The 16226-nt window shown below is 34.6% G+C and overlaps 1 protein-coding gene and 1 pseudogene across 10 annotated transcripts in view; one reads left to right on the top strand and one right to left on the bottom strand.

The window, feature by feature from the left end:
* The window catches only part of CARF (calcium responsive transcription factor), an 84581-nt gene that overhangs the window by 51811 nt on the left and 16544 nt on the right, over window positions 1-16226 (bottom strand). For 7 of the 10 annotated variants that reach the window (XM_077747578.1, XM_077747581.1, XM_077747582.1 and 4 more), the window contains 6 exons: window positions 14022-14136; window positions 12566-12793; window positions 8204-8324; window positions 7064-7193; window positions 5666-5750; window positions 1048-1237 (listed from right to left, as the gene is read on the bottom strand). In XM_077747578.1, the coding sequence (XP_077603704.1) occupies window positions 1048-1237; window positions 5666-5750; window positions 7064-7193; window positions 8204-8324; window positions 12566-12793; window positions 14022-14099 (832 nt within the window). In that variant the 5' untranslated portion in view covers window positions 14100-14136. Of the gene's footprint in view, window positions 1-1047; window positions 1238-2000; window positions 2018-5665; window positions 5751-7063; window positions 7194-7953; window positions 8014-8203; window positions 8325-12565; window positions 12794-14021; window positions 14137-16226 lie in introns of those variants that run through there. The other 3 variants (XM_077747584.1, XM_077747588.1, XM_077747586.1) reach the window with 3 other exon arrangements.
* Window positions 1468-2573, top strand: LOC144217880 (small ribosomal subunit protein uS14 pseudogene; annotated as a pseudogene).

Below are 16226 nucleotides of genomic sequence, written 5' to 3'. Positions count from 1 at the left end.
TCTATAGTTTACTATTTATGAATATTTAAAAATATTTAAAATAAAATATATTATTATAAAGATGAACATGTATGCAAAGTATACAAATATAGACTGGAAAGATACACACCAAATTTATGTAGTGGATGCCTGTGGAGAGTTAACAGGGATAAGTGGACTAGGAATAAGAACCAGGGAGGGGGGGAAATGTTGCATTTCTTTTACAAGATAGTGATGAAACTGGGCAGAAGAGGTTACATTTATCTCATCTTCTTCTAAGTATCTTTTTTTACCCTCAGAAGTCCAGGATGAGACTGCAACTCCTTCAGCTGAATCCATATTCCCATAGTCCTGAAATAAATCACTTATTTTTATGTTCTTTGGAGTTTGACTAGTCCTAGGGTGAATCTCTGGGAATTGTTTGAAACCCTACCACTTTAGGGGTACCTGGCTGGCTCAGTTGGTAGAGCGTGTGACTTTTAATCTTGGGGTTGTAAGTAGAAGCCCTACATTGGGTGTAAAGATTACTTGAAAATCTTAAAAAAATAACTCTACCACTTTAACACACATTAGCCTGGTATTTGAGAATACCATATGTAACACATCTGATACTTGAAAATCCTAATCTTAGAATTCTGTTTAATAACTCGAGATTGCATACAAATTCTATATGGTAAGTCCAGAGTTATAAGCTATATAAAATGGACACAAATTTGTCCCATAAGACAAATCAAGAGAAAAGAAGAAAACATGTGAATTGGATAAAAAAAATAATCCAACAGAGACACATATTTAAAATAATAAAATTGCTATATTAATATTTTTATTTTCTATTTATCAATAGATCTAAAGAAAGCATTATTTATTCTAATATAATACAATTTTATAATAAAATAATTGGTTATATTTAAGTTTTCTTTTTAGTTTAATATGTATTTTCATCAAATAACATTCAGCTGTCATCCACCAAAATGAAAATTTTGGTAGAAAATTTTTAGGAAAACCACATTTTCACAGTGTATCATGGGTATGCTGAACCTTAAAAAAAAAAATTATTTTAAAAGGTACCTGCATTGACAAATGGAATTCCATCATATGGAACATACTGAGATTTCCACATCAAGCGTGTAGCCGGCTTGGCTGGGCTTGGAGATTGGCGGGTCCCCCAAACACTCTGAGTCTGCTGCTTGTGAAATGTTAGGACACTTTCTAATTCAGTCTCACTTACACAGTAGCCACGGTAAGAATCTCCAATTTTCTGCATGTTATAGAAATTAAAAAACAAAATTATTAGTAAATATGTTTCACTGTACCAAAAATGTAATTAAGTGGTTTTCCAAGATAAAAGACTCATCAGTTTTTAAAAGAGAATGTCATTCTCCCCTCAGATCAATGGTCTATTACAACTAGTATATCTGATCTGATTTCAACCAGCGTTATCAAATAGGTATTCTCCAAGTACTTGTTAGAGAATATACTGTCAAACTCATGGCCATCCCATCAGTATCAAAATTTTGTTTGTGAGACATAATACGGAGGACACCTTGAAGAATACATTATGTATCCATTCTTCCATATATTTAAAATTCTGCCTCTGGAACCAACCAGATCAGCACAAACTAGCCATAAAGTAGTGGCTCCTTGTGGAGATTCTTTTATTGAAATTAATTTTGTCATGACATTAATCTTTTTAAAAACCTATGAAAATTGTGCTGTATCTCCCATATTGAAATGATATCAAAGAATTTACTCATTATATCAAGATTCTTTTCATGAAGACCTTTTTCTCAGAGAAAATTCTGTCTGAACTTAGAACCAAAAGTAGTTAATGGTTTTATTTTATGGAAATTAACTTAAATACTTTTATCTAATGGACACAGAATTTAGTAACTAACTGGGTTTCCCATTTTTGAAATGTAGATACTTAGATTATAGACAAGGGTGTGTGTGTGCACGCACATATATATGCATGTTTGTATGTTTGTGTGTATGTATAGTTCATTAAGATATACATTCCTTACTTCCAATTTATGGTTGGTTACATTCTTGTTTTTTTATTCTTTAGTTTCCACTTTTAATTTCCACCTTGCTAATATATTTATGTATTTTTGTAGGCTGCCTCCATTCTTCCTAAAACAAGGAAGGTTAAGTAAATCATGTAAATAAACTCATACTATTCGCTTACAAACATCAGAGTATCCCTTAACAAAAGTAGAAGTCTGTTCTATACCAGTAGAGAAGTCTGTTAACTGTGATCTGTTACACTAAAATGCATGAAGACCTAGAAACTGTCTCCACGATATTTATTTCCTCATTAAAGGGAATAAGAGCAGCCTTTTGCCTCGTTGCACCCGAGAGAGCAAGCTGGGCTACCAGCAGCTCTACTGGAACCATCAAGGAAATTTGGCCAGGGTTCTTGTTTTTGCTGCATCAGCTCAAACCTGTGTGGTCTGATCTGGAAATACAGCCTCAACATGTGCCACCAGTGTTTCTGTCAGAATGTGAAGGATGTAGGCTTCATTAAGTTGGATTACTTACACTTCCTTGAATGGGTCATCCAAGATACCTACCTTAACTGCAGATATCCAAGATAACCTACCTTAATGTCAACTCATGGTACATAAAATAAAAATACTTCAATTATGTTTTAATGTGACAAAAAAATAGAAGGAATAAGAGCAGATATATGGGACTAGGAATCATGTTACTGTATTAGACTACCTATTTCACCCTACAGGAGTATATTTAACAAGGTGAAATTATCAAAATACTGCTGTGGGTGTACTTTGGGCCAAAATAAGAAGAGATCATCTAATGCCAAGCAATACATTATCTCCAATTTCCCCTAAAAATAATAAAATGTATAGGCTTACAAAGTTTTTTCTAGTCTAGATATATCTTTACCAAAATATGGACTACCAATAAAAGTAGAAACATAAAGTCCAGCTATGACATTTTTTGAAACAAATAAAATGAATAAAATTTTCACAATGTTGTCAAAAAAAAAAGGAAAAATTCAGCATTAGTACAATATAACCAGGCTTTATCAGAAGATAAAAGTTTAATACAGTTTTGAAATTTATCTAACACTACATTTTGGTGAAATCTAATAAATACCCATAGAAAAACATTCTGTTGGGCAGTTTTAAGTTTCTTATAAGATGTATGACACTAGAAAAGCCACATGCAATGCATTATGGTTACAAAACATGATTTGATTTGACCACATAATTGCTAATGCTTTAATCTTTATAGCATTCTGTAAAGTGTATAATAATGATTTTAAAAACCCTCATCAAACAACAATAATAGTTACTTTTAGAGACCAGTGAAAAACTATGAGTAACAAAAAGCGTGAGGGGAAAAACAAATCTATCTATCCATCTATACATATACACTAACATATATATGACTTAGAAAAGCAACAATAGTAAACAAGTCCTAATCAATGCAATACATCACATCATTACACTTGATTATTAGAAATTTGGTGGGGCACCTGGGTGGCTCTGTCAGTTAAGCGTCCGACTTCAGCTCAGGTCATGATCTCATGGTTTGTGAGTTCAAGCCCCATTCGGACTCTGTGCTGACAGATCAGAGCCTGGAGCCTGCTTCAGATTCTATGTCTCCCTCTCTCTGTGCCCTTCCCCGACTCACGCTCGCTCGCTCTCTCTCATTTTTTCTCTCTCTCTCAAATAAATAAATGTTAAAAAAATTTTTTTTTAAATTTTTCAGGGGGTGCCTGGGTGGCTCAGTCAGTTAAGCGTCCAACTTTGGTTCAGGTCATGATCTCACAGTTCATGAGTTTGAGCCCCACATTGGGCTCCGTGCTGACAGCTCAGTGTCTAGAGCCTGCTTCAGATTCTATGTCTCCTTCTGTCTCTTTCCCTCCCATGGTTGCTCTTTGCCTCTCCATAATAAATAAACATTAAAATTAAAAACAAAATTTTTTCAGGATGGGGTGCCTGAGTGGCTCAGTCAGTTAAGCAGTACTCTTTGGCTCAGGTCATGAGTTTGAGGTTCATAAGTTTGAGCACTGCATTGGGCTCTGTGCTGACAGCTCGGAGACAGGAGCCTGCTTCAGATTCTGTGTATCCCTCTATCTCTCTGCCCCTCCCCCACTCACAATCTGTCTTTCTCTCTCAAAAATAAAATAAACATTAAATTTTTTTTTTTTTAAAAGAAATTTTCTTGGGATGCCTGGGTGGCTTAGTTAGTTGGTTGAACATCCAATCTTGATTTTGGCTCAGGTCAAGATCTCATGGTTTGTGAGATCAAGCCCCACATTGGGCTCTGTGCTGACTATGTAGAGCCTGCTTGGGATGCTCTCCCTCCACCTCCTGTCACTCCCCTGTTCGTGCTCTAAATAAACTTAAAAAAAGGATAAAAAAACAAATGGTAATGATAATAAATACCAAAGAATTAAAAGAGATAAATAAATAGATAAAAGCTAAAATAATCAGCTAAAATAATCTAAGTTAAAATAATAAATTAGATTATTTACAGAAAACATATATATAGCTTGCAGTGGGATTTGAAGAATGGTTAGAAAGGTAAACAGAAGAAAACATATTAGGAAATGGAAATAAAGATGAATGAAGGCAGAGGTAAAAGAAGATTCTGAAGTGTTTGTACAAAGTAGGAAGAATAGGCTAACAAGAATAAAAGATGAGTTAGAGAAAAGTAGTAAATAAAACAGGACAAGATAAGGTAGTATCAGATAACGAAAGACCTTAAAAGCTATATAGAGTGGTAAATGATATGGAAAAAGTAACACTAAACCTGTCGGGCAGTAAGAAAGAATATTGAAAGCAATATTTAAAGACAAGTAGTTATAGAAAACTAGACAGTAGGGACCAGAAATGAGCTTAGAGGGAGAGAGTCAAAGAGCTTAGAGGGAAGGCTGTTACTGCAACTGAGTCCAAGGTAACAAAGTTCTGTGGAAAAGGCAGACCCAACGCCCCACAAAAAGAAGAGAGAGATTTTAAAGGAAAAACTATTAGAGTCAAGTGATTACTTGAATATGGGAAAGAAAGAAATTAGTCTAAAACACTGTGCTGGAATGTCTAAGGAAATGGTATTTGTCATTACACAGACAAGGGATTTAGGAAGTACAACTAGTTGTAATATGGTAATTTCTGTTTAGCATATGGTGAATTCGAGGTGAAATTCAAGCAAAGCTTCAAGTAAGTAGCTGCAGATCTGAGACAAGAGCAAGGCCACAATTAAAGGACCAATGATACAGATTTGGAAATCATTTTTCTAAAAGTGAGATTTGAAAATTAACAAAGTTGATCAGCAGTCCAAAGGATAAAGTGTAGATAAAGTCAAACAGTTTAACTTAAAGAATTTCCATTGAGAATATGAAAAGAAATAAGTGCAAGCAAAGAAAGAGAAGGGATTGTCAAAAGATAAAAAGTAGAGAAACATGATAGTGAAGTTTCATGGAAGACGAAGGAAAAGAGTTGCAAGAGAAGAAATGATAGAGAAGCATGAAGGGATTTGTATGATCTCTGCTTTAACAGAGCTTAAAAACTCTAAGGAATAAAAGCATAGATGAGACCAGAGTTAGCATAAACATCAACAAAAAATTACAGAACAAATATTATTTGTACTCAAAAGTGGACATTTGGGGATGCATTACAATCAATTTAGTGAATCTAGGTAAGGAATATTTCTAACTCACCTCACAGCTCCTAAGACGGCAGGCCCACATAGGTGTATTAGAAGAAAGTGGCTGGAGTGGAGCCAGAAATGGTTCTTCAAGCATTCTGGGAAAAGGAAGGAATATATATATAAATACATATTACAGGTTACATTCACACAAACACACACATGACATTCAACTTCTTTATCCCATTAGCCATTGTTAAAGACAATATATTGAGGTCATCAATAAGAAATTGTAGGGGTGCCTGGGTGGCTCAGTCAGTTGGGTGTCAAACTCGATTTCTCCTCGGGTCATGATCATGCAGCTCATGGGTTCAAGCCCTGAATCATCTGGCTCTGCAGATGAATCCGCTTGGGATTCTCTCTCTGCCCCTCCCCTGCTCATCCACACTCTCTCAAAATAAATGGATAAACTTTAAAAAAAATTTAAAAAATTGTAATAGTAGGAGCACCTGGCTGGCTTAGTTGGTAGAACATGTGACTCTTGATCTCAGGGTCATGAGTTTGAGCCCCATGTTGGGTGCAGAGCTTGCTTGCTTACTTACATACATACATACATACATAAAATCTTAAAAAAAAGAAATTGTAATAATAATGATAGAGTTGGTGGGCATATTCAATATAATTTTCTTTAAATGTTACCACTTCAAAAAAATAAAATAAAATAAATGTTACCACTTCATTAGCTGCTAAAGCAAAGGCCTAAGTTTTTTCTTCCAAATATCTGTAGTCCCAACAAATTTAGGTGTTTTATATATCTCCCTCAAAGCTTACTTTGCAGTCTTCTCATTATATAAATTTTTTTCACTTACAAAAAATGAATGAAACAAATCATTTTCAGGTGATTTGTTAAGAGTTAACGTAATATTATGTCAAGTTCTAAGATTAATGCCAAAAATATTGTGTTAATTTTAAGTATTTTCAAAAGAGTTAAAAGAATATAAATAATACAAAACCTATGTCTGCATTTCCCTAAATTATTATTATGTTAAGGCAAAAAATAAAAGCTGAAATAGATATATTAATAAAAAACATTTAAACACTTTACCACAGAGGAATTAAATGCATAAGAGATGATAAACCATTAAAAATTTCAGGAAGTCGAATGGATATTTCTTTATTCATTTTTTTTCTTTATTCTAAAAGCCCTATTGTGACAGATGTTTTCAGATTGCTTCAAAAGAAAATGGGGAAGTATCACTGAGTAAAGTAGGATGTTATAGCTTCTAGGAAAGCCTCCTTGTTCCCAAGATGTCATTAAAATAATTAAAGATATCTGACAATTTGATTAATGTTTATTCTATTTCCTGAACTTCTGATCTTTTCTATAGCCAGCCAGCTTTAGATGTGATAATTAAAAAAAAAGATTTCCAGATGATTTCAAAAGATAAACTTCTCTCTTCCACTGACTCACCTGGCCACAGTCTTTTTGGGCAATGTGAGGGATGGTTGTGGATGAAGAGTATAATTACTAGTATTGTCCGCTAGAAGATCCATTCTTACGGTTGCCAAGTTTCTGTCACTGGGTTTCTCTTCAGAGACATCTTAACAGCAGTAACAAGAACAAAGCAACATCAATATCTTGAATAAGACTATGAAAAGGTAACTCATTAGAATTCATACACTTGAAATAGGAAAAGCAAGATATGCTCTAAAGATAAAGATGTCAAAACTTACAATGCTGTTTTGATAATTTCTCTAATAAACTTGTTTAGTTTCAAATTATAATACTGACTACAGAAATTGTGTAATTAAATTTTTGAAGCTTAAATTGAATAGCTAGGATATAAAAGTGGTAGGATTGTTATGTTAACTGTTTCACAATGTAATGGGAAAATGTAAAACTCTTTCATTTCTATGCCATGTTTATTTTTTTCTGCAAACTTTTTTTTCTTTTAGTTTTAACTGTTAACAGAGACAAAGAATCATAACACTAAGGTAAAAATATCTACTCTAAATCATTAGCCATGAATGAACAATGCAACAGTGTAGCTATGGTGTTAGAAAAGATAAAAAAGGAAGGGAAGCATAGGATGAGAACTAACAGGGATATTATCAAACAGGTAAAGAAAGAATTTTAAAAATGGGGAGCACAACTTTCCTTTTTGAAGGAACAAAGAGGGAAACAGCAAAGAGGATGAAAAGAATAGTTAAACAAAAGAGTAATGAGTCACGTGGCTAACAAAAGTACCAATAAAAATACAAAAGTAAAAATTTCTCAATAGCTATTAGCACTATATTCTTGTTATTGTTGCTGTTATTATTACTGTTATTATAATTAAGAAGTATTTATTTTATGCTCACTGGTCATTTGGGAGGAAGCAAGAGTCAACCAGCTTCATAGAATTCCAAAATGAAATAGACAGCTAACCTAGACAGGGGTTGAAAAATGAACTTGAAATTTATTTGGGCTAAGAGACTTTTTCTAATTATTCAGTTCAAAATCTTACTCAAAGAGACCAATTTTAGCACTAACTTTCATGAGGTGATTTTCTGGAATATGCATTTGTCCTTTAAAACATTCTCCAATCCCCTATATCCCAAGATTACTCACCTCGAGGACTATTCACATCCACAAGCTGCCCCTGAGGAATAATCACTTGTGCCATTCCTGTCTGGTTAGATGGAATTACACGCAGCACCTGTCCATTTTCTGATGGGCTGGGAACGATCATCTTGGAGGCATTAAAAAAAAAATCAAATGCATAAGCCAGCAATGATTTGAATGAATTATTACTTAAATTATTAAAGACATGCCTACCTCTATGGTGGATACTATTTCCCTCATTTTGTAGATGAAAACACCGAGGTACACAAAAATTTTTTTCCAAAGTCTTACAACTGATAAGTGGTAAAGCTAGGATTCGAAACCGGCAATTTGGCCATATGTCCTATGATCTTAACCACCTATGCTCTTAATTATTACACATGGATGAGGTCTAATTATTTAGTAATGTGAACAAGGCTCTGACTGGACTTAATATATTTACTTTTTTCCACTTACTGTATCATATCCCTATGCATTTGAATTATTTGTGTGGTAATCATTTCTCACATGTAAAAACAGTACCTTGTTAGATGTCTAATTAAACAGAACTTATTTACTTTTAATTTTTTTAATGTTTATTTTTGAACACACACACACATGCACACAGAGTGGTGAGTGGGGGGAGGGGCAGAGAGAAAGGGAGATACAGAATTAGGCTCCAAGTTGTTAGCACTGAGCCCGACATGGGACTCGAACTCACAAGCCGTGAGATAATGACCTGAGCCAAAGTCGGACACTCAACCAGCTGAGCCACCCAGGCACCCCTAAACAGAATTTATTTTTATTTCTCTGAATTTATATATATCCTGTCATGGCCCATGAGGAATACCATAGAATGCCCCAAAAAATCTGAAAATATAGGAAAAATCATAGGTTTATTCTTTTTTTCCTTCAGTTTAACAATCGAATCCATTGCCTCAAATTTAGAGGTCTGTCAACCAAAAGGGTGTCTGAAGCTGAAGAAAAACACTTTACGCCTATCACTTGAAAATAAAACTAATGTATTATTTGAAAATAAGTTTATCCTATATTTCCAGACTTTGGACACCCTGTAAACTTTATTATCTAACATACTACTCTTCTATTGACACAGTGTTATACCCAAAGTCCCTTAGCCTCAGTTCTCCCTAGTACAAGTAACCCTCTGTAATCATTCCAACCCACTTTCCAAAAATGCCTTTTTGCAATGTAAAACCTGAAAACACTGCTGTTGCCTGAGACTGTAGTTCTAATTTTAAGAGGTTCATTTGAAACAATTTTAATTTGAAAAAAATTAAATTGGAAAACAAACTTCAAAAGGTAGAATGCTTTAAATATAATCATAACCATTTCCCAGAAATTAAGAGTAGTAATTGTTTCCCTCCCCTAATGTTTATCAAGTTTCTTGAGATAAAAATATCTAGTGATACCTCTTATCAATTTATTATGAAAAAGCAATTGTAAATTCTGATGATGATAATTGCTTTACATTTGTTGAGAGCATACTAAATGGCAGGACTTTACATGCCTTACCATATTTAATCCTTATCACATGTATATGAAGTATATACATTATACTTGAGGAAACTGTCACAAGAGGTTATACAGCTCATGCAAGATAGCACAAAGTTACATAGTGGTGAGTTGAAATTCAGACCCAAATTCCAACAACTACTCTGTACCGCTTCCCATTATTTGATGTTACTTAACCTAAAAAAAAAAAAAAGGGCATAAACAATACAAAAAACACAGCTGGACTTTAAAAGGCAACAGTAATAACATGGTTTTAAATTGTTTTCCCCTTAGGGAGCCTGGGTGGCTCAGTTGGTTAAGCGTCCAACTCTTGATTTCAGCTAAGGTCCTGATCTCATGATCTTATGGATTCAAGCCCCACATGGGGTCCATGCTGACAGTGCAGAGCTACTTGGGATTCTCCCACTCCTCCCCTCTTTCTGCCACTCCCATGGTTGCTCTCTCTGTCCTTCCCAAAATAAGCTTTTAAAAACAAAATAAAGTAAAATAAAGTATATGTTATTTTAAAAATAAATTCTCTTCTCCTTAAATGAGATTAATATTTGTGAAAAATATTTCATTTATTCTTACAAAAGAATAGTGCTGTGGTTATTACTAAATCCAAATAAAACATATAATTTATTCAATCATATGAAAATATCATAATTGAAATGATCTGTGGGGGGCACCTGGGTGGTTCAGTTAGTTAAGTGTCTGACTCTTGATTTCAGTTCAGATCATGATCTCACAGTTTGTTGAGTTTGAACCCCACATAATGCTCTGTGCTGACCATGTGAAGCCTGCTTGGGATTCTCTCTCGCCCTCTCTTTCTCTGTCCTTCCTATGCACCTGCTCTCTCTCAAAATAAATAAACTTAAAAAAATGATCTGTGGAATATCTTCTTAATTTTGAAAATCTATTTCCTAGGCATGGTAGAGTCTCCTCCATTTTCTCTTAGCTTATTCTCCCTGATAGCTAAAAAACTATTTTCAGGGGCGCCTGGGTGGCTCAGTCGGTTAAGCGTCCGACTTCAGCTCAGGTCATGATCTCACGGTTCGCGGGTTCGAGCCCTGCATTGGGCTCTGTGCTGACAGCCAGCTCAGAGCCTGGAGCATGCTTCGGATTCTGTGTCTTCTTCTCTTTCTCACCTTCCCCTGCTCACGCTGTCTCTCTCTCTCTCTCAGAAATAAATAAAAAACATTAAAAAAATTTAAAAAAACTATTTTCAATTCATGTAATTTGATAATGATAATATTACTTTTCCTGTTTTTAAAAAAGTTAATTATCTTTAATCTTTGCTGTGAAAACAAAACAGTTTTGAAAAGTCATCTGTTGCAATATATTCTGTTTGAGGCAAATCATGAATATTATCAGAAAACTTTGGCTAATAAGTAGTCATATTTACTGGGTTCTTTGTGTACTATACAGTATTCCTAATAAATCCAAAATACCATCCCTGCTTCACTTGAAAACCTCCTCATGTGTTGCAGATTCACCCACTAAAGAACCTTTACCAGTTCCTTGATAACTTTTACTTTTAAAAAATCATATTTAAAAAGTCATTTATTTTAAAAAGCTCCACTTGGTGGAGGATGTTGAAAATGGGGAAGAGTATGTGTGTGTAGGGGCAGGAGCTTTATGAGAAATCTCTGTACCTTCTGCTAAGTTTTATTTTGAACCCAAAACTGCTCTAAAAAATAAAGTCTATTTAAAATAAAGCCCCCAAAAGCTCCACTGAGTTTCCCAAAACATCACCACTTTCTGATCTTTGGTTCCTTATACTCTACGTGTCTTACATTTATTTCCACACTTCATGCTATAGGTTTCCTATTTCATAGCTTCAGATAACTCTCTCCTACCCCTATCATCTCCTACCACAAACAATGTAAAATCAGCTTTATGATCACTTTGTACAGTTTAATACAACTACAAAGAGAATGAGAACATTTTTTAGACTCAAACAGTGACTTTAACGTGTTTAACGCAACTACCATGTGTGTAAAATGATAGCCCTTCATACAATAGAACATAGAATAACTCTAGAATGCTCCAGACTAGAATCAAAACAGGGATTAATTTTAGGTAAAATGGTTGCTCACCTGTGGTATAATTTATAAATGAATTTACAATTTGTAAAATAATTTTTATTATGAAATTAATAAATCTCCATTTTAGATAATTTTTAAAATATAGGTAAACAAGAAATACATTATTCTTCATATTATTACTAATGCCAGGATATTCTTATTAATCAGAGAGCAACTGAAAAGTTTTGCTCAGTAATTCTCTTTATTTCAATCAAACCATCTTTTATTTCTTCTACTCAAACTATAAACTTAGTCATAAATACTTTAGCTAACAGTTTAAAGCAGCATTTTCATCTTTATACATTGTTTCACCTTTATACATTGTTTAACCTTTATACATGACACACAAATCTACCCATTAGGAAAGGTATGTCTAATTGTCAGTATACCACTGGTATTTGCATAGCTTTCTTTTGCTTCAAGAAAGCATACTAGCATGTGGCGTGCAAGTCAGTGACTGAGATGTGGATAAAGCAATAAACCTTGAGTTCAAACGTATATACAAAAATAAATATGTTACACGTAAACTCTGGTACTAGTTATGGGTTATGACACATTTCCAACTGATCTCAAAGTGACAGTGTGCCTAGACACAGTGGCTGGGAAGTACTGGTTTAACATACTATTAGTTCTAAAAGGAAATCTTAAAATCTTCACGTAACTTAAAAACAAATGGAAACAGCATTTTCAAAGCAATGGAAGTCAACAGCTTCAAGAAATTAAGGTTATCTAGTAAGGTTAATACATTTGCTAAATCGCATAAAACTGGTTATTTATAAAATGCACTCACCATTTGTTCATTAGAATCCCCCAATGACTGAAGTTCATATTGAATAGGTTGCCCATTTTGGTCCACTAGATGAAACTGTTCTGTAGAAAGAGTCTGTGTCTGAGTCAGGGCCCCTGGTATAGTCTGTGATGTGAGTGAATTATTTACTTCATGAGAGGTGATGGGTAAAATTCTAGGAGAACCATTTTGTCCAAAGGAAGGATCCCTGGAGTCCATACAGGTTAGATGCTTTTGCAAAGAGAAAAACATCACTTGGGTGTTGGTAAAACAATGTCACAATTAAAAAAATTTTTTTCTAAAAATTTTATTTTTAAGTAATCTCTACACCCAATGCAGGGCTTGAACTAACAACCCTGATATCAAGAGTCACATGCTCTATCCACTGAGCCAGCCAGTTGCCCCTAACGTCACAATTAAAAAAACAAAACAACAACAACAGAATGTTGATCAGCCACTGTGGAAAACAGTAAGGAGGTTCCTCAAAAAATTAAAAATAGAACTACGCCATGATCCAGTAATCACACTACTGGGTATTTACTCCAAAAATAAAAGAACACTAATTCAAAAGGACACACGCACCCCCATATTTATAGTAGCATTATTTACAATAAACTGTGGAAACAGTCCAAGTGTCTATCGACTGATGAACGGGTAAAGAAGATATGCTATATATCCACAATGGAATATTATTCAGGCATAAAATGACTGAAATTCTGCCATTTGCAACAATATAGGTAGAGCTAGAGCGGATAATGCTAAGAGAAATAAGTCAGAGAAAAACAAATACCACATGATTTCATATATATGCGGAATTTAAGAAACAAAACAAATGAGCAAAGGGAGAAAGGGAGAAGGAAGCGGGGAGAGAGAGAGAAACCTAGAAATAGACTCTTAATAAATAGAGAACTGATGGTTATCAGAGGCGAGGAGTATGGGTGGATGAGTTAAATAGGAGATGGGGATTAAGGAGTGCACTGGTCGTGATGAGCAGTGGGTGATGTATGAAATTCTTGAATCACTACACTGTACATCTGAAACTAATATAACACTGTATGTTAACTATACTGAAACTTAAAGTAAAATAGCATGTTATAACAAAAATAGAAAGATTCATTTTTCAGTTAATTATCCTCTTTCTGTAAGAGTTGCCAATTCACACAGACTAACATAGACAGAAAGTAGTTCTTAGGTGAAATTGTTGATTTTTATATTTTGTTTCAATTTTACTGAAATAAAGTTATCCATGGGAGCACAACTTGAAATGATGATATGTAATTCAATATACAGATTTTTCTTTATGAATGTTACTTTAAGTAAAGCTCTATATTATAATATTAAATATATGACAGAAAGGTGGATGTGTTAATAGTCATGAATACATTAAATATGACACTATTTCTTATCCATTAAAAAGTTGTTAAATGTAATGGGAAAAAGTTCCCAGTTGAATTCCTACCTCAAATACCTGAGAATCGTTTTTTGATTCTTCAGAATCATTATGGTTGACTCTTAATGAATCATTAGACTCTTCCATCCCGATATATTCAATTCCATCTTCTATTATTTAATAGCTGAAAAATTTTAAATATCTGATTAAAGCACTTAACATTTTTATGGAATGTTTGTCTTAAATAAATCTCTCATTTCCCCTATGGTGTTACCCCATACAATTTAGGTTAAATCATTTCCATTCTTTGGATTATGAAAATAAACATTTCATTAAATGATTTGCCAAGGCACCAGAATACATTCAAGGCAAAGATTACCATTATGTAGTTCCCTCATCCTACCCTTCCCTCATCCTACCACATAATTACACTCATGTGCTGTTTTATAAGATTGTTGTTATGTGACAGGTACTGTTCACCCTTTCAAATACTACTAAAATTCTCATGTTACAAAGACTTAATACAAATAAAGGTTCTTTTTTTTAATTTTTTTTTTTAAATTTACTTTTGAGAGAGAGAGAGAGACAGCATGAACAGGGGAGGGTCAGAGAGAAAGGGAGACACAGAATCTGATACAGGCTCCAGGCTCTGAGCTATCTGTGAGCACAGAGCCCGATGCGGGGCTTGAACCCACAATCGGTGAGATCATGACCTGAGCCGAAGTCAGACACTTAACCGACTGAGCCACCCAGGAGCCCCCAAATAAAGGTTCTTAATTTTATGAATTGGGAATGTACTACTGTAGCATTAGATAATTTTAGAAAAACTGAGGGCTGATGGGGGTGAGGGGGAGGGAAAGGGGGCTGATGGGCATGGAGGAGGGCACTTGTGGGGATGAGCACTGGGTGTTAAATGGAAACCAACTTGACAATAAACTATTTTAAAAAAAGATAATTTTAGAAAAGATGTTTTGGTGTAAACAGAGATTATATACACACAGCTCTTACCATATTACACATCATACCACTTAATATTGGCTTGACAAGCTTTGAAAATGAAGAAATATATATTCCAAAAATTCTGGGTCACTTAGGCATAATACAGTGGTTAACACTGGTGACAATTTTGTCTCTACACACACACACACACACACACACACACACTACTGTCCCCTGAGGACATTGGGCAATGTCTGGAAACATTCTTGGTTGTCAAAATGGGCAGGGGAGTGCTACTAGAATATAATGGGGAGAAGCCAGGAGTACTGCTAAATATCTTACAATACACTGGAGAGCCCCTACAACAAAGATGTCAGTAGTGCTCAGATTCAGAAACCCTGGCCTAATATATTACAGTGAATACTGGATTCTGTATTAGTTAAAAGGAATGATGTTTTAAGCCTCAATATCGGAGTAAGGACAAAATGAAACTAGTGAAGACAATCACTGAAAAATTTATAATATAAAATAAACTACATCTTTTTAAGAACCCACACATTTTTGGGTTTTTTTAAATTTTTTTTAATTTTTAAATTTTAATTAAATTTTTTTTTTTAATTTTGAGAGAGAGAGAGCACAAGCTGGGGAGAGGCAGAGAGAGAGGAAGACACAGAATACAAAGCAGGCTTCAGGCTCTTAGCTGTCAGCACAGAGCCAGACACCAGGCTTGAACTTGTGAACTGCGAGATCATGACCTGAGCCAAAGTCGGACGCTTAACCAACTGAGGCACCCAGGAGTCCCTAATTTTACTTTTCATAAGATAGCATAAACTATTTTTTAAACATCTTGAAAATTAAATTTTCTTTTTTAAAAAGTCTATTTATTTATTTTGAGAGAGGTAAAGCATGAGTGGGGGGAGAAGCAGAGAGATAGAAGAGGGGGGGGGGAGAGAGAGAATCCCAAGCAGGCTCTGCACTGTCAGCACAGAGCCCAATGTGGAGCTGGAATTCATGACCTGAGCTGAAGTCAGATGCTTAACTGACTGAGTCACCCAAGTACCCCAAAAGTTCTGATTTTAAATGTTTAGTTATTTTTGAAAGAAAGAGAGAGAGAGCAAGTGGGGGAGGAGTAAAGAGAGAGGGAGAGAGAATTTCAAGCAGGCTCCACACTGTCAGCTCAGATTCCAATGTAGGGCTTGATCCCACAAAATATGAGATGGATTATGACCTGAGCGAAATCAAAGAGTTTGAAGCTCTAAGCCACCAGGTGACCCCTCAAAATTCTTTAATTTTTTTATTACGTTTATTTCTTTTGAGTGAGAAAGACAGTGTGTG

This window comes from Crocuta crocuta, unplaced genomic scaffold (assembly GCF_008692635.1).
Source record: "Crocuta crocuta isolate KB4526 unplaced genomic scaffold, BGI_CrCroc_1.0 scaffold159, whole genome shotgun sequence".
Classification (NCBI taxonomy): Eukaryota; Metazoa; Chordata; class Mammalia; order Carnivora; family Hyaenidae; genus Crocuta; species Crocuta crocuta.
This window is presented reverse-complemented; position numbering and strand designations above follow the sequence as displayed.